The sequence below is a fragment of the Bufo gargarizans genome, chromosome 3 (assembly GCF_014858855.1).
Source record: "Bufo gargarizans isolate SCDJY-AF-19 chromosome 3, ASM1485885v1, whole genome shotgun sequence".
Lineage (NCBI taxonomy): Eukaryota > Metazoa > Chordata > Amphibia > Anura > Bufonidae > Bufo > Bufo gargarizans.
Window position 1 is genome coordinate 442129890 of NC_058082.1, and position 27611 is coordinate 442157500.

Below are 27611 nucleotides of genomic sequence, written 5' to 3' on the forward strand. Positions count from 1 at the left end.
ACATAGTGAATCTCCCATAGACTGCAATGGCAATTCATTGCAGTCAATGTCGGCAGCATTCAGATGACTGCATGTTCCCTATGGGGACCTAAAAAAGTATAATACAAAGTAAAAAAAAAAAAAAAATAAGCTTTTAAAATTTTCTAAAATACTGAAATTTACCCCCCCCCCTTTTCTTACATTAAAAATAAATAAACAATACAGATCATAGGCACCACCGCATCCCAAAATGCCCAAACTATTAAAATATAAACTATATAAAACTGCAAGCGGTTTCTGGTTCCAGAGCTTATTTATGTGTAGGGGCCCTAATGCAGCATCTGCTTTACAGAGCTCAGCAACAGAATAGGTTCCCTTTAAAGGAGTTGTCCAATTTTTTTTTTTTTATTTTATGTTCCCCTCATATGATTAGAAGTAACAACTTTTTCATTGCTAGGCTGTGCGTCCGGTCCAGTTATATGCTCCTGGCACTTTCCGGGATCACAAGCCGCAGCGAGAGATTCATTGTCGCCCATGTGCTGGGATGTGTAACTGCCCCTTAACAAATTAGGGAGCTCAGCCCTGGCGTATGGTTGCTCCAGTCTTGATAGATCACCCCCATCATGTTCTGTAGCGCTGTAGACTATAATGTGATTGTAGGGAGGGCACCCCTGCTGCTATTTCCAGAGTGTATTGAGGGAAGGATTATTGTGCGTACTTCTCTTCTATAATCGCTGGAAATACACCGGAAATACTGTTTGTCTCGCCTTTTATGATTAAGCAGTCTAGGATTTTCATCATATCTAGATAAAAATGATATCTTTCGTATAAATGCTGATGTCATTTTTTTAAGAATCCCTATAAAAAATGTTTTCTTTTACATCAGCATTTAGGATTCTGCCATACCCCTTAGAAAAAGGTCATCTTTTTTATCCTTATCCCGGGTGTACAGAAAATGCAGACAGAGAACTGTTACCAGGTAAGAAGCAAAGTGGATCATATCAAATGATTGCCAGTCTGTTGTAGATACATTACAGTGAATCTTATCGTTTATTCAGTTACTACATGCTAATCATCAGGAATGAGCAATAATTGGTGGGAAAATCAGTCAGTGTAATAGGCCCTGTAGTACATAAGTGTTAATAGACCTGTTAGGAAGCCCGTATACATAAGATATGGTTTGGCCTACTGCTATCCTCCAATTCACAGGGACTCTCAGCCTGGCCAAGCATGCATTAGTTTTCAGTGGGTTACTTGGGGGCGGTAAGCCACTGCCAGACACCTCTGGTGGTCGATTATTTCCCTGAGGTCAAAAACCCAACAGCTCAATCCTTATGTCCCCCGAAATCAGCCAACAGGGGAGAGTTGGTCGATGGTCGTCTACTTAGGCTACTTTGTCACATGCGGCACTGGAATGTGGCAGGCTGTTCCAGCAGAGAACAGCCGGCATAGGCAAATAGTGCTGCTTGCCTACTAGGCCTTATTGAGTATAATGGCAACCAGCAGGGATCCGGTCTCTCCTTGACATAAATACTGGGTTTCGGCCAGGCAAAAACTGTTACATGCAGGAATTTTTGACTGCCCGATTCCCAGTATTTATGACAAGAAGAGCTCAGATCTCTTGATGTTTTCAATTATAGTTAGTGCCTTGTGCCCACTGGACCCCATTATCTTGCTATGCTGGATCCAGAGAACTTCAGTTGCTGTGTCACATGTGTGAAACTAGCCTACCTGAAAATGGCAGGATGGTCAGCTTAACAGGTCAAGCTCTGTTCATAGGTGTCTTGACAGCCTAAGTAAGTGATTCCATCTGCCTCTCCAGTATTTTTTCTGGAATCGAGACCAGTCTTTTGAGTTTTGTCATTGTCTGCTTGGATTTGTAGGAAAATGGATCCATCACAGCAGCATGGCTTCCGATATAAATAGACATCAAAACACTAGTGTGAACAGAGCCATAGTCAGTGGTTGTTTTTGAGGATTTTTCCTAAACCCACTACTGGTGGGAAGAACAGCAAGATAGACCTATAACAATGCTTGCACTGGATTTTTGGTGGTACACTCCTCACCAATTTCCCTGTGCTTTACCCATTCTGATAATTGCCCTTGCCAGCTACTGTTTGGACACACAGGAGGTGCCTGCCCAGCCAGTTTCCTTCTGCGGTTGTGTCCCATCTTAGCCAGTGATGGCTGGGCAGCCATTTCCTGTATCTTCTGTATAGCCCCTGTTCAGGTTGTGATATTATTGGTTTAAAGTTTTTACATCCGCCGCAGCATGGGCATGGTCACATTTTCCACTGGCTTAAAGGGGTATTATCATCTTAAAGGGGTTCTTCACTTTCATGTAACTGATGATCTATCCTCTGGATAGATCATCAGCTTCTGATCGGCCTGGGTCTGACACCCCGGACCCCCGCCGATCAGCTGTTTGAGAAGGCAGCGGCGCTCCAGCAGCGCCGCGGCCTTATCACTGTTTACCGCCGGGCCGCCCGCCCACTGACGTCACGACTTGTATCAACTAGAGTGGGCGCGGCTAAGCTCTGTTCACTTGAATGGAGCTTAGCCACTCCCACTCTAGTTGATACAAGTCGTGACGTCAGTGGACGGGCATCCCGGCGGTAAACAGTGAGAAGGCCGCGGTGCTGCTGGAGCGCCGCTGCCTTCTCAAACAGCTGATCGGCGGGGGTCCCGGGTGTCGGACCCCGGCCGATCAGAAGCTGATGATCTATCCAGAGGATAGATCATCAGTTAAATGAAAGTGAAGAACCCCTTTAATGATCACTGTTAAATCTGTTAATGATTTAACAGTGATCATTTTTCTAAATATATTTCAATAACAAATCCCCACCCCTTAGAAAAAAATAAACCTATACTTACCTGACTGTTGTCTTCCGTTTCCCCCTTGGTTACGGCCACCGCTCTTCTCAGGTAGCCGCGCGTGCGCCGACGACTTTTCTTCTCCCGGCCCACCGCGCGCTGTACTGAACGCGCACGCCGAGTCCGCGCATGCGCCCTGGTAAGCCCTGACTTCTTCCTGGCAAGTATACTATACTGGTCGGCCCGGCCGGGAGAAGACATAAATCAAGATGGAGCCCGCCCCCTGCCGAGTGCCGAAACCAGGAAGTGGACAGCGCGTCGGGAGCAGGTAAGTATAAAACTGCATGTTGAGAAAATCCCTTTAAGCGGTGACGTGGCCACAAGCAACAAGTCACTGCTGAAACCTGTCATTAGCTGCAGTGGACCTAGTGACCATCCTCCTGTTGCGGCGGATATAAAAACCGTGCAGGGACAGGAACATGTAGATGCGGGAGGCAGCAAGGAGAATTGGAGTGGTGGGTAGCAAGTAAGTATGACTCTTATGTTTACAGGGGGAGGCTGGGGACACTTGTAAAAAAAAATAATCATTATTTCCGGAGAACCCCAATTGTCAAACCAGAACCTGGTAATGCAATTTAGCATAGCCACACAGTTATTCAATAGAAGGTATCTGTATAGCGCCACCTGCTGTTTTTTTTTTTTTTTCCTGATTTCTTTTTCCGGCTCACTGAGATGGCCGCACATGCTCAGTTTCATCCTTCAACTGCCTCCTGAGCTGTGATAGGGAGAGCTGAGACACGCCCCCTTAGCTGCAGCAGAAAAGACACTCCCCTTGAGCTGTCAGCTTGATATAAATCTAGCAGAGCAATGAATGTGGAGATCTCTGGACCCATGGGAGGTACAGGACTGGTTCTAGCTTTGTTAGAAAGAGGTTGTCATGTACTATATGGTGGCTGATTTTCATTTTTTACGTTAGTCCTGGGATAACCCATTTAAGTATAAGTAAAAAAGCACAGAATATAACAAAATACTATATTTGTTTTTCTTTAATGTAAAGAACTGCATGCACCTACACAGGATCATAGCATTCAGAATAGTAAGAAAATCTTATATATATATATATGTGTGTGTGTGTGTGTGTGTGTGTGTGTGTGTGTGTATATATATATATATATATATATATATATATATACTGTATATATACACACTGAGACAATTCTGTTTGGATGCACTAAGTTCCCTATGTGACATAATAATGGCACAAGAGACGCACTTGTTGTCTAAGGGCATTCATAGATGTACCCATCGGGTGTTTGCCCATTATTTTCACTCACCCGCCCACCTCAAATTAAAAGCAGGTGTCCTAGTATCAAGTGCACTGTTGCATTTACGGTGTCCTCTGTTATTGTTGGTCCTAAAGGGCACTTTATCATTATTGTAAAACAAATAGTAGAAGTCTCCTGGACCCCCACACTCTTCTTATCTCTAGACGCAGAGAAAGCTTTTCATTGAGTAAATTGGGGCTACCTGGAGAGGGTCCTATTGGTAAGGGAATTATGGGCATGTATTCCTTTCCCTATGCTGGGCTGCTGGCCTCTGATTTCCTCTCTAAATCTTTCCACATCTCCAATGGGTGTCCCCTATCTCTGTTGGTTTTTGCGCTCCTCATGGAACCCCTGGCCGAGGCCATACATTCCAATCCGAATATTAGAGGCATCCAAGTTGGCTCGGGGTCCCATGTCATCAAACTTTTATGCGCATGACATTATTCTGTCTCTAACCGACCTGGAATGGTCTCTGCTTGTTGTATGGGAAGTCTTACAGCAGTTCTCTAGGGTTTCGTATTATAGGTTAAACACCACCAAATTACAACTTTTGCCTTTGTTTATATCAGAGCAGACCAGAGGCCACATACCAGATTCCTTCCGTTTTCAATGGGTTACTGATTCTGTGGTATATTTAGGTATCCTGTTAACTCCTTCTATTAAATCTATAGTAAAAGTGAACTGCCAGGCCTCACTCTCACAGTTAAGGAGGGACTATGAGACATGGACCACACAACACTTGTCATGGATTGCAAGGGTCAATATATCAAAGATGAGGATCCTACCCAAAATCCTCTATAGATTTCACTGCATACCGCTAGAATCCCCCTTCACATCAGACAACTACAATCTGATATGCTCAGATTCATTTGGGGCCCAGTTAGATCTAGGGTTTGCAGGTCAGCTCTATGCCTGCTCATGACTAAGGGCGGCCTAGGGGTACCAGACCTGAAGTCCTATTATCGGGCCAATCTAACGAACCAGGTTAAGGAATGGTCAACTTACTCAGGCCCTCAAAGGTGGCTGCAAATAGAAAGTTTTCTCATTAAAGGGGTATTCCCATCTTAGACAATGGGGGCATATCGCTAGGATATGCCTCCATTGTCTGATTTGTCTGATAGGTGCAGGTCCCACCGGTGGGACACCCACCTATATCGAGAATGGAGCGGGGAGCACTGTGGCTGGAGGACCCCAGATTTCCTGGGGTCCGTCCACCACCAAGTGCTAATCCCAGCCTCTCCCATAAAATTGAATGGGAGCATGCCGCACATGCGCGGCCCATGCTCCCATTCATTTCTATGGGGCAGACGGCAATAGCCGGGCCAGCTCTCGGCTATTTTTGGCGGCCTCATAGAACTGAATGGAGGGCGGCTGCGCATGCGCAGTGGACTCTCCTTCACTTTTGGAGCTCCGTTCTCGATATAGGTGCGGTTCCCAGCACCTATAAGACAATGGGGGCATATCCCCCATTGTTTGATATGAGAAAACCCCTTTAAGGGTTCTTCCCTTAGAAGTTTTCTAGCTGGCCAAGAGCTTAAATTATTCACTTACCCAATACCCATAGATACCTTGTGCACTGCAGTGGAATGTTGGAAGCGATTGATATACATTTCTAAACTTCTTAAATTGGACAAGTCTCAATTTCCCTTAGTAGTACTAGTATTCCATATCCCCCCTCTCAATCCCTCTCCTAGGGTATCGAATGGGATAGACACTTTAGGCAAACTTTACCATGGCCCACTTGAAACTTTACACACTCAATTCTCCCTCCCTAATTCCTGCTTCTATCAGTACCTGTAAATCAGGCATTTTCTTTCTTCTCTAGTAAGCAGTGGAAATTGCTAATCTTTTTTAATAGGGTATCTGGACCTAAAAAGGGATTATCCATCCTCTATTCCTTCCTATCCATATCCTTTGCTTCAACTAAGCTTCCTTTTATGCTCAGATGGGAGGTGGAGTTAGAAAAGACCTTCTCCATGTCTGAATGGCACTCAGCTATGTATTGGGCAGTTAAATCTTCCCAATGCATAAATCACACCAAACAAAATGGGAAAATTCAATTATATTTGACACTGGTCAGACTATCACGTGATCCCCTCCTACCCGACATCTTGTTGGCGTGGATGTGGACAAAAGGGAACACCTGCTCATATGTGGTGGTAGCCTCTCTAGCAGGATGTGCTTAATCTTGTTAGAGAAATATCTGACTTTTGGAACTCGCCCCAGAGTTAGCAGTTTTATTTATAGGGTTATCTGACATCCCTCGGCGAGTTAGATCCTTACTACCCGTATCCTTACTGCCACAAGAAAAGTCATAGCTTGCCACTGGAAACAAGCTGTCACTCCACAATAAACGGAGGTCACTCAATGAATTGATCAACATCTGCAACACAAACTGATTTACTCTCCTTCCCTGCAATCCAGGATTAAGTTGCACAACCAGTGGTTACCATGGATCTCCAGTTCCTATGCTGCTCCTCTTCTAGATCTATTGGTGTGAGGGTTTTCCCCGATACCACTTTTCTCTGAGGGCCTACTCTAGGTCCTTTGGGTTGGATGTCTCGGCAGTTGCGTGGCTTTGTCATGTCCCACAATCCCAGGCTCGTAACATTGGCCTGAGATCAGCTGCTCTGTATGTGCTTCCACATGTATGCTTCTGTACTATTTCTTTGTACTGTTTTGTTTTTTAAAACTCAATAAAAACGTATTGAACAGAAAGCAAAAGAGTTGGTATATGTGTGCATAACTGTCACACCACAGATTAGTAAAAAATTGAGGACCCCATAGCTTAGCTCGTTGTTGGGAGCACCGGGAAGGATAGAATTACCATTGTTGCTACCACTCAGTAGAAAAAAAAAATTAAGAAGTAAAAATAAGTTTTTACTTAAAACTGTGTAATAATCAGTTTCAATGGCAATTTCTCCATGTAAGCATGTAATTTGACAATTGGTTGTGAACCCCGCAGCTCTCCCGCCCATTACAGCGCTGAGTTGTACAAGTGTTCTCACGGGGCACATCTGTCTTCAGTAACCAAACATTTTCAACTTGTTTGCATTAAAACATGTTCGCAGTCAGATTTATTTTAAACACACAATTGACCAAAGCAGAGAATGAAGTTTTTTTCTTTATAAATAAATGTTTTCACGCTTTGCTCTGAGGACAAATGAAAAACAGGCCTCCTGCAGCCACTTTTGTCATTTATTTTCAGGAGTAAATTCTTGTATATTTTCTGTGGTTCTGTTTTTCTGCTCGACTTCCTCTGTGTGCTTTCTAGATACACATTCACTTGCTAACAGGGGGAGGTAAACGGTTAAGTGGATAGTTTTCTCCTGCGGTATCTCTTAGGACTTTATAGCCATTACATTTATGATACAGCGCTGTAAAAAGGAAAACATTACTAGCGTGAAATATGTCCAGTTTATTTTTCTACTTAGAATTTACTTTACAGGCTCAAATACATGTGTGCTTGCCATTTATAGCTAGCAAATGTTGAACACAACTGCAGTTCTGGTTGATTTCTCATGTATCAAAAGCAATAAAGATAAAAAGAGGAGCAGATGCCCATAGTCACCGGCCTACTGCTTCGTTCCTTTTTCACCCTGTCCTTGAAAAATGAAAGCTGGAGTTACTGAAGATTAGTGGTTATGAACAGCTCTGTCATTTTTTGGTCTACACTAAACACATTTATACATTCCACTCATTATCTCTTAAATGGGTATTTCCCATTTGGGACTCTGAGGGCCTATTATTATTATTAAAGCGCTATTTATTCCATAGCGCTGTACATATGGGAAGAGGTATACATACATAATACAGACAACTGCACTAATCGTAAACAAGACGAGTTACAAACTGGTACAGAAGGAGAGAGGGCCCTGCCCGTGAGGGCTTACAATCTACATGGTATGGGAGAAGGACACAGTAGGTGCGGGTGAAGTTGGTCATGGCAGTATAGAGGCAGCAGGGTCACTGGTTGTAGGCTTGTCTGAAGAGGTGGGTTTTCAGGTTTCTTTTGAAGGATTCCACTGTAGGTGAGAGTCTGATATGTTGGGGTAGCGAGTTCCAGAGTATGGGGGATGCACGGGAGAAATCTTGGAGTCGATTGTGGGAAGAGGCGATAAGAGAAGAGAAGGAGGTCTTGTGAGGATCGGAGAGTGCGTGTGGGGTGGGGGTGTATCGGGAAAGTAGCTCAGAGATGTAGGGAGGGGACAGGTTATGGACGGCCTTGTATGTATTTGTTAGTACTTTGAAGTGAATTCGCTGGTCAATGGGGAGCCAGTGAAGGGATTGGCAGAGGGGAGAGGCAGAGGAGTAATAGGGTGAGAGGTGGATTAGTCGGGCAGCAGAGTTGAGGATAGTTTGGAGGGGTGCGAGAGTGCTAGATGGAAGGCCACAGAGGAGAGTGTTGCAGTAGTCTGGGTGGGAGATGAGAAGGGCATGTACAAGCATTTTCGCAGATTCAAAGTTAAGGAAAGCACGGATGCGGGAGATGTTTTTCAGTTGGAGGTGACAGGTGGTGGAAAGGGCTTGGATGTGCAGTGTGAAGGAGAGGGCAGAATCCAAGGTCACTCCAAGGCAGCGACTTGGTTGACCGGGGAGAGTGTGCAGCCGTTGGTAGTGATAGATAGGTCTGTTGGGAGGGTTGAGCAAGATGGGGGAAAGATTATGAATTCAGTTTTTTCCATGTTAAGTTTTAGAAAGCGAAAGGCGAAGAAGGATGATATAGAAGATAGACATTGTGGGATTCTTGATAGTAAGGTGGTGATGTCTGGTCCAGAGAGGTAGATTTGTGTGTCGTCAGCGTAGGAGTGATACTGAGAGTCATGGGACTCTATGAGCTGTCCCAGGGCAAAAGTGTAGCTAGAGAGATAGAGCCTATCACTAGGATATGCCATCAATGTCAGATAGGCGTGGGTCCCACCGCTAGGACCTGCTCCTATTTCCAGACGGTATTCCCAAAGTGTAGGATAGCACACCATGCATGCGTGGTTTTCTGTCCATTATAGGACATCCGAAAATATCCGAGCGAGCGTGCTCAACTGTTTTCAGAACTACCACAGTTCTGGTGAATGGAGAGCAAGACACACAAGTATGGCCACCTCTCCATTTGCCACTATGGGACTGCTGAAAATAGCGGAGCAAATGCTTGCCCGTTTTCGGAACTCCTATAGCCATTAACGGAGAGTGGCCACAATGCATGGCTGTTCTCCCTTTTCTATGGAGGGGGGGGGGGCATGTTCTGGAGATTGGATGAGGTCACAGAGGTGGACCCACGCATATCTGACATATCCTAGCAATAGGCCATAGATGGGAATACCCCTTTAAAGGGAACCTGTCACCTCGATTTTGGGTATAGAGCTGAGGACATGGGCTGCTAGATCGGCGCTAGCACTTCTGCAATATCCAGTCCCCATAGCTCTGTGTGCTTTTATTGTGTCAAAAAAACGATTTTCTAAATAGTAAATTAACCTTAGATGAGTCCTGTCTCCTCCATGCTTCAGAGATGAGTCCAGCGTTCTCTGACTGAGCCCAGCCATGCCCACTGTGAAGGAGCCCAGCACCGCCCCGCTTCCTCCGAATCTCCTCCTTGCTCCCCGACATCACAAAGCTAGCGCGCCGTAATCTCGCAATGCGCGAGTTAGCGCATACGCAGTGTCGACATAGTGTTCCTTCCCTGTGCTGGCATCAGCCTCAGGGAACTAACTGCGCATGCGCTAAACTCGTGCATCGCGAGATTACGGTGCTCTAGCTTTGTGACGTCGGGGAGCAAGGTTGAGATTCGGAGGATGTGGGGCAGTGCTAGGCTCCTTCACAGTGGGCGTGGCTGGGCTCAGAGTCGGAGAACGCTGGACTCCTCTCTGAAGCATGGAGGAGACAGGACTCATCTAAGGTGCATTTACATATATGGCGGGAACATTTATTTTTAGGTTTTTCTCTGAACTGATAGTTCATTCAGAATAGATTTTAATATAATTATTAATGTATTAAAAAATATCCACCATAATTGAGTGGATAAATAGGTTTAGAAAGTGATAACAGGTTTCCTTTAAGGAATCATTTGCACTGGTTCATTCATGTTTTATGTTTTGTTAACATAAAGATATTTTGTTTAGTAGCATTTGCATTCTCACATTCTCCTGTAATCTTTTAAATTTCAGGTACACATTAGATGAATGTCAACCAAATCTGGTACCGATCTAATGTGTATGGGGGGAGAGAAGAATCAAGCATATTGGGATTCAGCATGCTTGATATGTTGTCACAGTGCACGGTCCAGGCTAAGTAGGGAAAGTTACCCAACCCTGCCTTGACCCACTCTAAAGTATTGTCCGTTTCCTTTTTCTGTCTGATCAACATGGTGCGGTAAGACCGCTCTTTTGTTATGTATGTGTGGTGACTATCTCTCTTTCAGTTTTGGTCCTATGTTTTGGCTATATGAGGATATCGGTACCCTCACGTGGTGTTGGGGACGACCCACCTTTGTGCTTCATGGGCGTATTTAACTAAGCTATCATTTCTACAGATATTGATTAAAGGTTCAGTTTCATCCAATTAATTATTCTCCCTATTTGAGCACGTTTTTATTTGTGAACAACTTCTGCATTGTAGTGTGACCACCGATTGAGGTTGTGTTCCTTGTGTGTGTTTCATTTTTACATTAATCATAGAATAACCCTTTTAATTTTTACTGAAAATATCTTTAACTGTTCCTCACATAAAATATTTTCCCAAGTTTCCCTTAAATCATTTTTTCATGACATTAAATACCTTCATTGATAGGTATGCTAATAATGTATACTTGTGCCTTACATATATAGTGACAATGAAGGAAATCTCAAATAGTAATATAGAAAGAGAATTCTGCTGTCTCCTGTGTAATACAGGTAGTTAATAGTATGTCTATAGAAAATCTATATATTGTCCCATACCCATCCATAAGCCCTCATGACAATAGTTTTTAAGTTTATAACTGTTCTTATGTTATTCCTGCCTGACCCGAATACATGTGTACACGTTTCACACACCTGTTTTATATATTTGGCACCAGATACAAAATGAGGCTTACTAAAATTCCCAGACCTTATAACACCTGTAAATGTTCAGTTTGTGCAGCAAATAAGAACAGCGAAACTGTTATATTAGGTCACCCACTAAGATCGTATAAGAAATGCTAGTTTTATTAATGGTGTCTCATATTAAATTCCTGGGTACCTGGATATTTTCCTTGTAAAAACACAATATGTCTTTGGATAATCTTTCATATACCGTAACCCCAACATGTCCTTCAAGACATCAAGTTTACACTGTAGAGATCTTTCACATTTTAGCAACTCAGTCCAGATTTCGGCTCCCGGGCTCTATTTACTGGACCTTCAGTCCCCATCTGTGAACTTCCACACGGACAGGGTCACGTGCGGCACACCAGTCAATGGCTGGCCTCAGCGGTTGCGTTTCCCCAAGTGGCACGTGACCCAGCAGTGATGTGTCACTTCGGGAAACCTCAAAAACAGCAAAACCCCTTTAAAAGAGTATTCCAGGTTTTTAATATTGAAGGCCTGTCCTCAGGAAAGTCCACAAATATCTGATCGTTGTAGGTCTGACACCCTACACCCCTGACGAGCAGTTGCTCCCAATCACATCAATAGCAGCAATACTGCAGTAACTAGCTTGTCTGCTACACAGTAGGTGGAACTGTTTAGTTCTAGGGCTACTCGGGATGTGTCAGATTGATCAGATAATCGTGAGAATAGACCATCAGTATTAAAATTGTGGAATGGCACTCGTGACAAGAGAAATGAAAATATTTTTTTTTAATTAAAACACTATAATGTTATCTAGGACAGTTTATAGTAAATCACAGGAATTAAATGAAGGACACCAGGGGTTAGTTATTGTAGGAAATGCTGCAAATAAGATTAATTAAATTATCAAAAAGAATACTGCTGTGTGGATTAGCTAAAGAATAATTGTATACATATGAGATGTAAGGTGTGGGATTGTTTGCCAACTCCACGAGACCTTTGAACTACATGGACAATGTTGTTTGAAAAAGATCAAGAAGAATTGTAAAGCTTAACTTCAGTTGTGAAAGCATATCAACTCTGTAGCACAAGAATGGACCTCATTATTATGTTCGTGAGCAGGATATTCTCCAACTAAATTAAATCTTACATCATATGATTACTTCTGCCTTAAGAGAGACATGGAATAAGTTCTGCCTCTTTGACCCTTCTCTCAAGCCTCAGTTCTGTTCTGGACTGAAGTCCTCATTAACCTGAGATGCACTGGTCGCTAAGTATGTGCTGCCTGACCATTGATGTGTATTGTATCAGACTTGCAAACATCGTTAGGGAAAAAATATCTTGGCAGCAATTGAGCAACATCATTATCCTTTTCAGGTTGCGTTATTTAAAAAAATAAAATAAATACATTTAGGTGGAGATCCTCTTTAATTGACACCATAAATATATGCATGAACATAGGAGAAAGGACAGGTAACCAGGAAATTTAGTCTACTAGAACGAAACTCCTAAAACAACAGGGAACAAGATCCAGTAATAAGATCTCAAAAGTAGGAGTGGAATAGAGAAAATAACATGGAAAATTCTGGAGAATCCACAAATGTTTCCAAAGGGACGAGATGGCGAGGAAAGCCGGGAAATGATCATGTGCCTCTCCAGTTAGCTCCATTATGTTAGCTAACTTTACAGCCCTTTCACAGAGAGAGGGTGCCACTTCAGAACCTCCAGTGCCTCAGACTCACCATCCAAGTTGCTGTTATGCGGTTCCTCAGAATGCTTTTCTTTATTTGAGCTAAGTAGCCTCAGATAAGGGAAAGCAAGGTGATCTGTGAGGCATTCTGACTCTGCTTTCCTAAATATGGGGAATATGTTAAGGATCTGCTCCTAGAACAGCCTAAAACATTGGCATGTCTACCATACGTGGATCAGGGGTACCCTTCCCTTTCCGTATCTCCAGCATATCTCTAAAATGCTAGAGTACATACCATGAACATCAGTCAAGCAATTATACTATTGGGAGAGTATCTTGATTTTCTTCTCCTGTGCATGTGGCAAATGAAATGCCATGAAAATGAGAGACACTTTCAACCCATCATTCGGCTGAGCGGTAAGATCAAGTTTCTTCTCCAATTTCCTGAGGAAGGGATCTCTACAAGTGGTGTAACTAGAACTGAATGGGCCCCACATAAAATTTTGGGATGTGGCACCCCCCGCCCCCAATCCCCGTACCCCAAAAAAACTCTCTTCTCCTCATACAGGCGCCTCTGCTCTTCATGCACTGTATCTAGGAATGCACTACAATGTGATCTGGCGTCACACAGCGTCAGGTCATAGTGCCCACCTACGCACACTACGTCCCGTCCTGAAGCTGTGTGCTGCCAGAACTTAGTGCAGTGCAGGCGCCCGGAGAGGAGTTGGTGAGTAATAACAATGTAGGAGCGCTATACTCTCCACTCTCTGGGCCCTCAAATCCATTTGTTCTCCTTCCGGGCCCTGTAGCAGCCACTTCCCCTGCTTCCATGGTAGCTACGCCCCTGATGTCTACCATCACTAGATGCAAAAGCAGCTGATATGGATTTTGCCAGCCTAGACGGGAAAAAAAACTAGTTTTCAACGTCTGATAGGGATGAGGGACAAGAGGCAACTGAGAATCTAGTATAGAAGAATGGGCAAACTTGTTCATATTCCAACCTGGAAAAGTTCACTTCTGTCTCTGAGCTTGTATCAAATAAAGGTAAACAGCCATTTGAGCCGAGGAGTCAAAGCCCTCTCCCATATTAAGAAAGAATGAGCCCAGGTCATAATGCTAGGTTCTGAATTAAAGGAGTCCAGGTATGTTCACATGGCTAAAGTCTGCCACTGATTTAGCAGCGGAAAACTGGCAAAATTCGCCAACAGTTTTCACATTTAATTTAATGTTTAAAATGTCACCTTTTGAGAACAGTGTAAAACAGAGTTTTTTTTTATTAGCTGATGATTTGAAGTGGCATGTTATTATTTGGAAGCAGATTTTATTGGGGATTTCATAGAAGTTAGTGAGGAAACTGAAAAAATTCAACCGAATACTCTTCTAGTAACTCTTCTAAAACCACCACGAAATTACAAATCTGCTACTTAAACCGACCTGTTTTAAGCTAGAAATCTGCTACTGAATTTTCTGCCACCGATTTTGCTGTATGAACATCCCCTCATGGCCCCTGTTGTAATGGATATATTGTCCCCTTTTGGCTCATAGAGGGTGGTCTCAAATACCCTGATAGAAGAAGAAGTTAAATGTATATATATATCATAATTTCAAATCAAATTCAAAGTAGCATTATATGGCATTCCGTTACTTTTTCAAGTAGATTTATCCTCCCATAATCTAGACTATTTGTTACTCTAGATCCTAATAATGCTGTATATAGAGACATATATTCATCTGGAAAGAGTTTCAAAGTCCAGGCTGAGACTGCATGGAACAACGTTGAGTGCCATTATATCCAAATGGATTTAATTTGTGGTTATGTACTGCATGAAAGATGATCTGGTTTCTCTGTATTTAGACGTCTAGCAGCACAGGGGTGGATTCATATTCGACTTAGCATAAAGTAACATTGGCAATTTTCTACATAAGCCTGTGTTGGGGGGGGGGGGGGTGACGTGACAGGTCAAGTGATGCATTTTATGTATCAGGCTTCCTTCACATGATTATGGATCTCAAACTCAGTGTTCATAGGCTGTTTTGGAAACATGTATATTGCAGTATTGTCATAGGGAGGCCTATAGAGGTTTTTTTTTTTCCATGCTTTTTTTTTTTTTTTTTTTAAACTGCATCGTTCTCGATTGGGTGCGTTATATCCCATCATATTCCTCACCTGCTGTTTCAGTGCTACTAAAGAAGGACTTCAATATACAGAAAGAAACACCCTTCAATATGATGTGTAATACAGTTCCCTATTGTTCTCCGTAATGTACACTGTAAAAGAGGCCTTATTTCATTCTCTGGAGTCAGTTTTGAATGCTATTTTGATGCTAGGGAGAACTCAACCTCAATATGTACCGTATGTTTTGTTTTTTGGGATTTTTTTTTGTCGTTTTTATTACTATGAGCGTAATCCTTTCTCGTTACTTTATAAGAAATGTCCGAATCCAATCTAAACACGTAAGAGGCTGCCAAGCTCTGATATCTTAGACATGTTGCCTGATTTCATAGTTGACACCGTTGCATAGTGATTGATGGAAAACGCATTTGGTTTTGATGTGGGAGTTTTTCATTGCTGGGAAATACGTCCAGACTTGTAAAGGCAAGATGAGGTTCTGGGCTGTTTCTCACCACAACTGTCCAGCTATCTCTCCGCTCATTTTCAAACCGTATGACAGCTTATAATGGCCTTCAATTGTTTAATGCATTACTTAGTGGTGTGAACATTAGCTGCTTTGTTACAAAAATAGCCTAAATTGTCACTTAGCTGGTGAAACAATTATATTTTACTTGCCAAGTCATTTTTTTTTACAAAGTATACATGCCAAGGAAAGTTTAATTTTTTTTGACAATTAGTTTCTTGTTGAAACATCATAGATATAGTGAATTTCTTGACAAGTGTGCTAAAATGTTTTATATCTAACCAACATGTCAACAGTCTTACTCATACCCTTCAACACTTGGAGCAGTAAAACCTGGAAATGAATCCTTTTTATATGGGGCTTTCCAAGTGTTTTGTTTTACTGATGACCTGTCCTTGCCAAGCACAGCTCCGTACATTGTATAGCGTCTCTGCTTGGTATCATAGCTCAGCCCTATTCACATCAATGGGGCTGAACTGCTCCTAGGCCAGGTGACCGAAGAAAGTGTCGTCACTGGGCCTAGGAAAAGCTGGAGAAGGCCACTGCACTCACAGGAGTGCTTCTGCCTTCTCAAACAGCTGATCGGCGGGGGTCCCGGCTGTCAGACCCCCACCGGTCAGATACTGATGAGTAGAGAAGAATCTACGTACAGCATTATAACGATTTTTTTTTGTAAAGCGACTTCGGATGTAGCATCCGAAGTCTTTTCGCTCATCTCTACTGATTAGCTATTCAGAGGTTAGGACATCAGTAATAAACAGTCGGAAAACCACTTTAAACAAGCTCATTCACACAACCAGGATGAAAGCCAATTCTTAAGGCCCCTTTATATGGCTCGACGTAGCAAGCGGTTGTCGGGAAGGAAGCATTTTTCCCCATCAATCGCTTGCTCGTCCCCATACAGAATAATTATTTGCTGGCAGCAGAGCATTATCAGATGGCACAATCTGCTTCCGACAAACAATGACTTATTGGGTTATCGGCAGCACCTTTGCGCAGGCACATTATCTCTAATGAGCTTGTTTCCGAACGCTCTCTGCCCGAACATCAGGCTGTGTAAAGGGGACTTTAGATGGACAATTATAGCACATTACCAGACTACATTAATCAGCCGTAATAATATTGTGTAGGACCCCCTTGGGCCATGAAAACAACCCTGACCTTTTGAAAAATGGATTCACAAGACCTACACCTCTAAATGAGTGCTCAGTGTTTTCGTTTAACACTTCAAACTTTTCCTATTGATCTTCAAAACATTTTTGCAGTGTGACGGGGCACATCATCTTGCTGAAAGAGGCTACTGCCATTAAGGAATACCATTACCATGAAGAGGCTTACTTGGTCTCTAACTATGTTTGATACTGTAGGTGGTACACTTCAAAGTAACATCCACATGCATAACAGGATCCGAGGTTTTCTAGCGGAACATCGTCCAGAGCCTCACACTGCCAGCTTGTCATTTTCCCATTGTGTGCCCTGGTGCCATCTCTTTCCTGCAAAGACAATAACTCTGTCATCCCCAGGATGGCCTATCCTCAAGAGCCTTGTGCACCCATTATTCTGTCGCCAGTCCACCAGTTATTCTTCCTTGAACCACTTTTGATAAGGACTAACCACTGCATACTGGGAATTCCCCATATGACCTGCTGTTTTAGAGTTGTCCTAATCTAGTTGTATACATATCACTGTCTTGTCAAAGTCACTCAGATCCTTTCTCTTGCCCATTTCTCCTGCTTCCAAGACATGAGCTTTAAGAACTGATTGTTCGCTTGCTGTCTGATATATCCCACACCTTGTCAGGTGCCATTGTCAAAAGATGATCCATATTATTCATGTAATCTGTTAGTGGCTTGACTGTTATGACTGATAGATGTAAGTGGAACAGTAAAGCCATACCGTGTGAGATATATATATATATATATATATATATATATATATGTGTGTGTACTTTTTGTTAGACTTTTTGTGTTGTGAATCCAATGTGCTTGTTTCTTATCCTACTCAGATCACACTTCCACTTACAGTACAACTGTTAATACCCATGTCAAGGTCTACAACATGTTGGATAAATTACACATCATATTTTCTGCTTTATGTGATAAAACTAGATTTTAGAGGAGGGAAATAAGAAATTAATATTTTTCCTCAGACCCCAATTTAGACCTCCAATTTTTATCAGACCTCAGATCAAACCCCCATATCAGATCTTCATATCAGATCAAACCCCCATGTCAGACCTCAGATCAGACCCCTATCAGAGAGAAATAAATAAATTAACTCCCCTCTCCTGCTCTGCCGCCACTCTGCAGATCTGGCGGGCTCTCCTGCATTCACAGCTCCCTGGTCTTCTCCGGGCCCTCGCTGCACTGTGACTCTACACAGTTAGGACAGTGCAGCACAGTGCCTGGAAGAAGACCGCTACAGACAACGCTTTACTCGCCACTCCCCATGCATCCTGCATACTAGTGAGCTCTTCCATAATGAAAGCGTTCACTAGTATTCACTTTATAAGACGCACTGCCATTTTCCCTCCACTTCTGGTGAGGGGGGGAGTGTGTCTTATGAAGCTGAATATACAGTATATGGTATCAACTAGATGCTGCTTTGGTTGTAATACAACTTATTTTTTATTTTATTTTATTTTACAAGGGAAAATAGGTGAGGATTTCCTAGTGATGCGCTATGCGCCCATAAGATATATGGGCAGACAACCTTCGGTCCATTAAGGACTGCGATGTGCCCTAACAATTGCCTGTTCGCCCCCATAGTATGCCCTAATAGTACTATTCATATGCCCTAATGATTCTGTTAGTACACATTAATGTGCTAGCATAAAAATGTATTCCAGTACATTATAGTTAAAAGATAAAGCTTGTATATTGAAATTTTACTTTGGAATTTCCCACAAAAAAATGTCGCAGAAAAAAACTAAAAACTTTTCACAGTTAGCAATGTTTATTGAATATGGACCTACATTGTGTTGTACCCCATACACATAACAACATGCACAATAAAGTTAGCATGTATGGCACAAAAATATAGTTATTATGGCTTTTTATTGTATTTCTCCAAAACTAAAATTGATTATAAATAGAAAAAATTATGTATATGTACTAAAGGAAAGCATGCAAGAAAGTATGTTTATATCATTCAGACGAACAGCCAACATGTCAGTCCACAATGGCAATTTTCCACATGGACTACCAGTTTGTGTAGAGAAAATCGTAGCTCCAATTCTCCCACAAGACGCATTCGCTCAAGTGAATGGGTCTGCAGAACAAAAAAGACGGACCACACACAGACGCAATCCATATGTGGTTCATTTAAGAATTTGTGTATGTTCACTGGCTGAATCTGAACCCAGCCTTAGTGATTCTGGGAGAAAAAAGATGGCGTCTGTGGGCGGCCTGTTGTTATCGCAGGTCCCGTCACTTTAGTGAATGATTCTTGCAGGAAAATGTGAGCTGGATTATTTGATGACTGCCTCATTGTGAAGCGGTAAATTTGAGAAATCCCGAAGGGCAAAATTAGGTGTGTCCTCAAGAGGTAAATGTTTAACCACTTCAGCCCCGCTAGGTGAAACCCCCTTCATGACCAGAGCACTTTTTACACTTCGGCACTACACTCCTTTCACCGTTTATCGCTCGGTCATGCAACTTACCACCCAAATGAATTTTACCTCCTTTTCTTCTCACTAATAGAGCTTTCATTTGGTGGTATTTTATTGCTGCTGACGTTTTTACTTTTTTTGTTATTAATCAAAATGTAACGATTTTTTTGCAAAAAAATGACATTTTTCACTTTCAGCTGTAAAATTTTGCAAAAAAAACGACATCCATATATAAATTTTTCGCCAAATTTATTGTGCTACATGTCTTTGATAAAAAAAAAATGTTTGGGCAAAAAAAAATGGTTTGGGTAAAAGTTATAGCATTTACAAACTATGGTACAAAAATGTGAATTTCCGCTTTTTGAAACAGCTCTGACTTTCTGAGCACCTGTCATGATTCCTGAGGTTCTACAATGCCCAAACAGTAGAAAACCCCCACAAATGACCCCATTTCGGAAAGTAGACACCCTAAGGTATTCGCTGATGGGCATAGTGAGTTCATAGAACTTTTTATTTTTTGTCACAAGTTAGCGGAAAATGATGATGATTTATTTTTTTTTCTTACAAAGTCTCATATTCCACTAACTTGCGACAAAAAATAAAAAATTCTAGGAACTCGCCGTGCCCCTCACGGAATACCTTGGGGTGTCTTCTTTCCAAAATGGGGTCACTTGTGGCGTAGTTATACTGCCCTGGCAGTACCTTGCAATCAAAATGTGTAAAAAATGGGCCTGCGAAATCCGAAAGGTGCACTTTGGAATATGTGCCCCTTTGCCCACCTTGGCTGCAAAAAAGTGTCACACATCTGGTATCGCCGTACTCAGGAGAAGTTGGGCAATGTGTTTTGGGGGGTCATTTTACATATACCCATGCTGGGTGAGAGAAATATCTTGGCAAAAGACAACTTTTCCCATTTTTTTATACAAAGTTGGCATTTGACCAAGATATTTTTCTCACCCAGCATGGGTATATGTAAAATGACACCCCAAAACACATTCCCCAACTTCTCCTGAGTACGGCGATACCACATGTGTGACACTTTTTTGCAGCCTAGATGCGCAAAGGGGCCCAAATTCCTTTTAGGAGGGCATTTTTAGACATTTGGATCCCAGACTTCTTCTCACACTTTCGGGCCCCTAAAAAGCCAGGGCAGTATAAATACCCCACATGTGACCCCACTTTGGAAAGAAGACACCCCAAGGTATTCAATGAGGGGCATGGCGAGTTCCTAGAATTTTTATTTTTTTTGCATAAGTTAGCGGATATTGATTTTTATTTTTATTTTTCTCACAAAGTCTCACTTTCCGCTAACTTAGGACAAAAATTTCAATCTTTCATGGACTCAATATGCCCCTCACGGAATACCTTGGGGTGTCTTCTTTCCGAAATGGGGTCACATGTGGGGTATTTATACTGCCCTGGCTTTTTAGGGGCCCTAAAGCGTGAGAAGAAGTCTGGAATATAAATGTCTAAAAATGTTTACGCATTTGGATTCCGTGAGGGGTATGGTGCGTCCATGTGAGATTTTATTTTTTGACACAAGTTAGTGGAATATGAGACTTAGTAAGAAAAAACAAAAACAAAACAAACAAAAATTTCCGCTAACTTGTGCCCAAAAAAATGTCTGAATGGAGCCTTACCAGGGGGGGGGTGATCAATGACAGGGGGGTGATCAATGACAGGGGGGTGATCACCCATATAGACTCCCTGATCACCCCCCTGTAAGGCTCCATTCAGACGTCCGCATGATTTTTTACGGATACATGGATCGGATCCACAAAACGCATGCGGACGTCTGAATGGAGCCTTACAGGGGGGTTATCAATGACAGGGGGTGATCAGGGTAATCAGGGTGATCACCCCCCTGTCACTGATCACCCCCCCTGTAAGGCTCCATTCAGACATCCGCATGATTTTTTACGGATCCATGGATACATGGATCGGATCCACAAAACGCATGCGGACGTCTGAATGGAGCCTTACAGGGGGGTTATCAATGACAGGGGGTGATCAGGGTAATCAGGGTGATCACCCCACTGTCACTGATCACCCCCCCTGTAAGGCTCCATTCAGACATCCGCATGATTTTTTACGGATCCATGGATCGGATCCACAAAACGGATGCGGACGTCTGAATGGAGCCTTACAGGGGGGTTATCAATGACAGGGGGTGATCAGGGTAATCAGGGTGATCACCCCACTGTCACTGATCACCCCCCCTGTAAGGCTCCATTCAGATATCCGCATGATTTTTTACGGATCCATGGATACATGGATCGGATCCACAAAACGCATGCGGACGTCTGAATGGAGCCTTACAGGGGGGTTATCAATGACAGGGGGTGATCAGGGTAATCAGGGTGATCACCCCCCTGTCACTGATCACCCCCCCTGTAAGGCTCCATTCAGACATCCGCATGATTTTTTACGGATCCATGGATACATGGATCGGATCCACAAAACGCATGCGGACGTCTGAATGGAGCCTTACAGGGGGGTTATCAATGACAGGGGGTGATCAGGGTAATCACCCACCTGTCACTGATCACCCCCCCTGTAAGGCTCCATTCAGACATCCGCATGATTTTTTACGGATCCATGGATACATGGATCGGATCCACAAAACGCATGCGGACGTCTGAATGGAGCCTTACAGGGGGGTTATCAATGACAGGGGGTGATCACCCTGATTACCCTGATCACCCCCTGTCATTGATAACCCCCCCTGTAAGGCTCCATTCAGACATCCACATGATTTTTTACGGATCCATAAAACGCATGCGGACGTCTGAATGGAGCCTTACAGGGGGGTTATGAATGACAGGGGGGTGATCAGGGAGTGTATATGGGTGATCACCCGCCTGTCATTGATCACCCCCCTGTAAGGCTCCATTCAGACGTCCGCATGTGTTTTGCGGATCCGATCCATGTATCCATGGATCCGTAAAAATCATGCGGACGTCTGAATGGTGCCTTACAGGGGGGTGATCAATGACGGGGGTGATCAATGACAGGGGGTGATCAGGGAGTGTATATGGGTGATCACCCGCCTGTCATTGATCACCCCCCTGTAAGGCTCCATTCAGACGTCCGTATGCTTTTTGCGGATCCGATCCATGTATCCGTGGATCCGTAAAAATCATACGGACATCTGAACGGAGCCTGACAGGGCGGTGATCAATGACAGGGCGGTGATCAATGACAGGGGGGTGATCAGGGAGTTTATATGGGGTGATCATGGGTGATCAGGGGTTTATAAGGGGTTAATAAGTGACGGGGGGGGGGTGTAGTGTAGTGTAGTGTGGTGTTTGGTGCGACTGTACTGACCTACCTGAGTCCTCTGGTGGTCGATCCTAACAAAAGGGACCACCAGAGGACCAGGTAGGAGGTATATTAGACGCTGTTATGAAAACAGCGTCTAATATACTGTTAGGGGTTAAAAAATTCGGATCTCCAGCCTGCCAGCGAGCGATCGCCGCTGGCAGGCTGGAGATCCACTCGCTTACCTTCCGTTCCTGTGAGCGCGCGCGCCTGTGTGCGCGCGTTCACAGGAAATCCCGGCCCTCGCGAGATGACGCGTATATGCGTCGTCGTGCGCAGGGCTGCCACCTCCGGACCGCACATCTGCGTTAGGCGGTCCGGAGGTGGTTAAAGAGGACCTTTCACCGCTCATGACATGTCTGTTTTAATAGCTTCATGCATTCCCCATGTAATAACCATTCTGGAGCATCTATTCTTATGTCTGTATGTCGTGATATTCCTTTATTATTTCTACTAGAAGTTATGAATAATTGCCAGCAGTCTGCAATAAGGGTACAGAGGGGAGGTAACCAGTTGGGGAGGGGGGGAGGGTTACCTGCACAGGCTAAAATTGGCAGCACTGATTGGATAGAGTGAGTCTGTGCAGGAGCACCCCCCCCCCCCCCCAGCTGGTTACCTCCCCTCTGTACCCTTACTGAAGGCTAATAGCAATTTAGCTATACCTTCTAGTAGAAATAATAAGGGAATGGCACAACATAGAGCCATAAGAGTAGTTGTCCCAGAATTGTTATTACACTGGAGAATGCAAAAAGCTATTAAAACAGACATGTCAGGAGCGGTGACAGGTCCTCTTTAATTTCTTGTTGAAATTCAGGTATTTCCTATCTCATAATATCTTTAATTTGTGAAATGGTTTTACCTAATCAAGGAGAGACCGAAATAAGCAGATGTCCTGTCCTATGTGTAATAAAAACTGATTTAACGAATGTGGCATTTTCTCTTTGTACGCTCTCATTGAGGCTTTATAATGTTTCTGTATCTTTACACAGCCTTTCATGAAGTGTCTGTATATCCAAAGAAGGAGCTGCCGTTCTTCATCCATTTCACAGCTGGCCTATGTTCTTTTACTGCAATGCTAGCACTTCTAACCCACCAGTTCCCAGAGCTCATGGGAGTTTTTGCAAAATCTGTAAGTATTAATGTATCGGTTGATTCTTCAGAAACCTCATTATGTGCATTCAGGTATTTCCATTACCCATGTTGATACAGCAAGGTAAACTTGTCTTTACTTTGTGAAATAAATATGACATCGGGTGCTGAAGACTGGCTTGGCACTCAGTACTTCTGCTTTGTAGCCCAGAAGCCATGGTGTCAAGCCCAACGGGGCTTGGGACTTGTACGTTCTCCTAGTCTATGTGTAGATTTCCTTCCTACCTCAGAAGTCATAGTGATCGCTGAACTGGCATATACAAGTAGTCCTTGAAGGTGTCCAGACATATACCGTAGAGTACCTAAAATTCCATGGGAAATGTATAGTGTCGTTGCTAAACCCTGTGGCAATACCGTAGGCCCGTTCCATGGGCTAACAGAACAGGCAATTATCTGGAATGAACTGTTCATTCCCAATAATTGTTATTGTTAAGAAGAGCGGAGAGCTGCATTTCCAGGGAGCAAACATCCCCTCTGTATGTGGGGTAACAAGCGCTATTGTGATTGCTCATCTCCACAGAGAATCATTCATCTGTTCGGGAGAGGAGAGCAAGCTGCTGGCAGACCCCTCTGGAAGGGGCTTAAAGGGGTTCTCTAGGATTTTTATACTGATGGCCTCTCCAGACACTAGAACCCACGCCGATCAACTCTTCTACAGTAGTTCTGGCACAAGAACTACATAGCTCCATTAACTGTGTATTTAAGTGCAGTCATGTCCAGTGCCAGAGCTACTGAAAATCAGCTGATCGAAAGTCAGTTCAAGTCAGACCTCTGCTGATTTGATGTTGATGGGGCTAGAATAAAGGCCCCCATACATATTAGTGTATTGTTGGCTGACACTTAAATGTATATGAAGACCTCCTGACTCTGAATATTTTCACCCAATCCTTTTGTTCTCTTGGGTTATAACATGCCCCAAAAAGTGTCTGGCAACGGCTTTATTCCCTCTCCCTACTGAACACACATACATGCATTTTGGAGCATTCCTTTCAGTTACGGAAGCGTTTTTCTCCGGTATTAAGATCCCATGACGGATCTCAATACCGGAAAATAGAAGCGCTAGTGTGACAGTAGCCTAATACAGCCCTTACATTCTAAGGGCACATGCACAGCAGCTGTCGCTGTTTTTGCGGTCCGCAAATTGTGGATCCTGCCAAACAGTACGTCCTGTCCTCTGTAGAACTGTCCTATCCTTGTCCACAAAATGGACAAGGCAGGGCCACTGCATGGACATATAGATGCGGACAGCACACGGTGTGCTGTCCGCACCTTTTGCGGTCCCATGGACGTGAATGGGTTCTGCATCCAACTTGCAAAAAATGTGGATCGGATGCAGACAAAAACCATGATCATATGCATGAGCCCTAATACCGATTGCAGCTCAGCTGCTACATACATGAATACAGTATTAGGCCGAATGCACACGGCCGTGTTCCGCGGCCGAGAACGGTCCGTGGTATGCCAGGCTGGATTCATGTTCAGAGCAGGAGCGCACGGCGTCATTGGTTGCTATGATGCCGTGCGCTTCATGCAGCTGCTGGACTACAGTAATACACTCGTATAGTGTATTACTGTAGTCCAGCGGCTGCATGAAGCACACGGCGTCATAGCAACCAATGACGCCGTGCGCTCCTGCTCTGAACAGGAATCCAGCCCGGCATACCACGGACCGCTCTCGGCCGCGGAACGCTGCCGTGTGCATTCGGCCTTAGTATGTCGTTTTCACTTTTTAGCTGCTCATCTGTTAATGAACTGTTGACTGCACAAACATATACTAGAATATCTACTAGGCTCCCATGTTAATGGAGGATCTACTCTGCAAGACTGCCCCATTGTGTAGCCCTGCAGTCTGGTCATTGTACTTTGTGTGCACTGCTGACCTAATTCAAGTGCATCTGTAGTTCTCTTCAGATCTTGCAGAGGTTTATGTTGGGAGTATTCATAAAGCAGCATAAGTCACCCATTGGCCACAATGGCCTTATTAGGCTACCATCACATCACCGGTAACCTGTTCTCTGCCGGAGTTCACCAGATCTGGCATTGCCGTTCATTGCTGGACCCCTAGACTATAATGAGATCTGGCCGCTTTCAGTGGGTGCCCATGGCTGTGTTACCATTTGAGCTCCCAGCACATATATCTAAGATTATCCCAAAGGAAGAGGCCAGAGTCTGCTGCTAGATGAGCATTGCAAATGGGGTTGTGTACAGTGCTTTAGGCCTCATGCACACGGCCGTTGTTTGGGTCCGCATCCAAACCACCAAAACTGCGGCTCGGATGTGGACCAATTCACCTAAATGGGGCCGCAAAAGATGCGGACAGCACTCCGTGTGCTGTCTGCATCCATTGCTCCGTTCCGTGGCCCCGCAAAAAAAAAATATAACATGTCCTATTCTTGTCCGCGCTTTGCGGACAAGAATAGGCAGTTATATTAAATGCTGTCTGTGCTGTTCCGCAAATTGCGGACCGCAAAACACACCACGGTCGTGTGCCTGTAGCCTTAGCCTTACATTTCTGATGTGGCCACATTCATCTGAAATACTTATACTTGTGGTCAGCAATTATTGTTTAGTTCAGCCTGTATACACAGAAGGGGTGATTAATCCAAGCATCCACAGCACTTTTTTTGGCATAGAAAAGTGCAAATTTTTTGTGCAAGTTGCCCTTTGTGCAAAAAATTGACACTTTTGGTTTGTTGACACCACACTCCCCACTTTTTACCGCCCAGCAGATTTACTATTACTCACTTATACCTAAAAACGACACATCCGTTTTTAAAAACAGCCCCCGTGCGTGCCAATTTTAATGCACTCGACGGCTATTGAACGCATGAGGATAAATTGCATATTTTTTTGTTAGAAATGTTCACGACATAAGAGAATGAAGCAGCGTTCACCTTCTCGCGGCCAACGTGTAGATGCTTGTGACAATGCAGAACGCTTTCTTGAGTATTTTCCCAGACAACCTGGCAACCCCTGCAATGACCTGTACGTATACCAGACGGGAGCCAACAAGTGGCGCCTTTTATGAAGTCCACGCACAAGCTTCAGACACCGAAATACATACTTAATAGAGCTATGAAAAGACTGAACACCTCAATAAAGATTAGCCGCAGCCTTTAAATATTACTTTGCACCTGGAGGGGTTAAATTAACAAAACATATTTCTTCTTGGATCTGTGTACTAATTTTTGTCAAAGCAGTTGCAGGCCTGGCAGTGGGGCCTCCTTTCTCCAAACTTCTGCTATGCGTTAAGTGAAAAAATGCAGTTGGACATGGCTGTGATTAATTCCTCTGCAGTCCCTTGCTGGCTGTATTGTAAGCATGGGCTTAGCTATCTGCTCCATCAGTTCCTCTAGGACCATGTTAACGGGATTGCACGGTTTTGCAGATGGGCGTCAAGCGGGGCTCAGGAACCCAACACTGTTAGGAACTTTATTCCGCCTTGTAGAATGGGGTTAATGAACTGCCTAAGGTGATTCTCCTACTTGCCCCGGGATTGGTGAAGGATCACATATTCGTCTTATTATACGGTGACTCGGCGTGAAGCAGTAAAGAAGAGGTTAAGAGCGTGACAATCAGAATTAAACGGGAAAACATTCTTGAGAAATAGGTAGCATGGGATATAAACATATATCAAACAGAGCAAAATTCCTTACATATACTATTGCCAAGATAAACTGGTAGTTTCCAAGCCCCCTAAACAAACCCTGCTTACAATCAATTTAGTTTTCTCTATAAACACTGTCTTTTGTCTGTCTGAAGGAGAAAGGAGCATGGACAGCCTCACCGCTGCCGCCATATTTCGTACATACCGTCATTAGACGTCTGTCTTGTCTTGTATAATGCCTTCCATTCGTAGGGTGCACGGACTGGGAATATGCACTGCTATTCCCTGCTATTTTCATACGTTTTACAGTACGACATTCTGAAAATAACTTTGCACCGCTTGCATTTTTTTCCCACTTGATAACATGGAATATGAACTGGCCGCATTCGATACACTGCTTTTGGCTATGTAAACCTATACCGTGTGCACTTGTGCTAGCCGTATGGTGTAGCAGTGGC

At 43.6% G+C, this 27611-nt stretch overlaps 1 protein-coding gene across 1 annotated transcript in view; it reads left to right on the top strand.

Moving 5' to 3' along the window:
- The window catches only part of ST7L (suppression of tumorigenicity 7 like), a 121702-nt gene that overhangs the window by 75850 nt on the left and 18241 nt on the right, over positions 1-27611 (top strand). Inside the window, exons 13-14 of the mRNA XM_044283499.1 lie at positions 866-958; positions 23387-23526. Of these exons, the coding sequence (XP_044139434.1) occupies positions 866-958; positions 23387-23526 (233 nt within the window). The remainder of the gene's footprint in view (positions 1-865; positions 959-23386; positions 23527-27611) is intronic.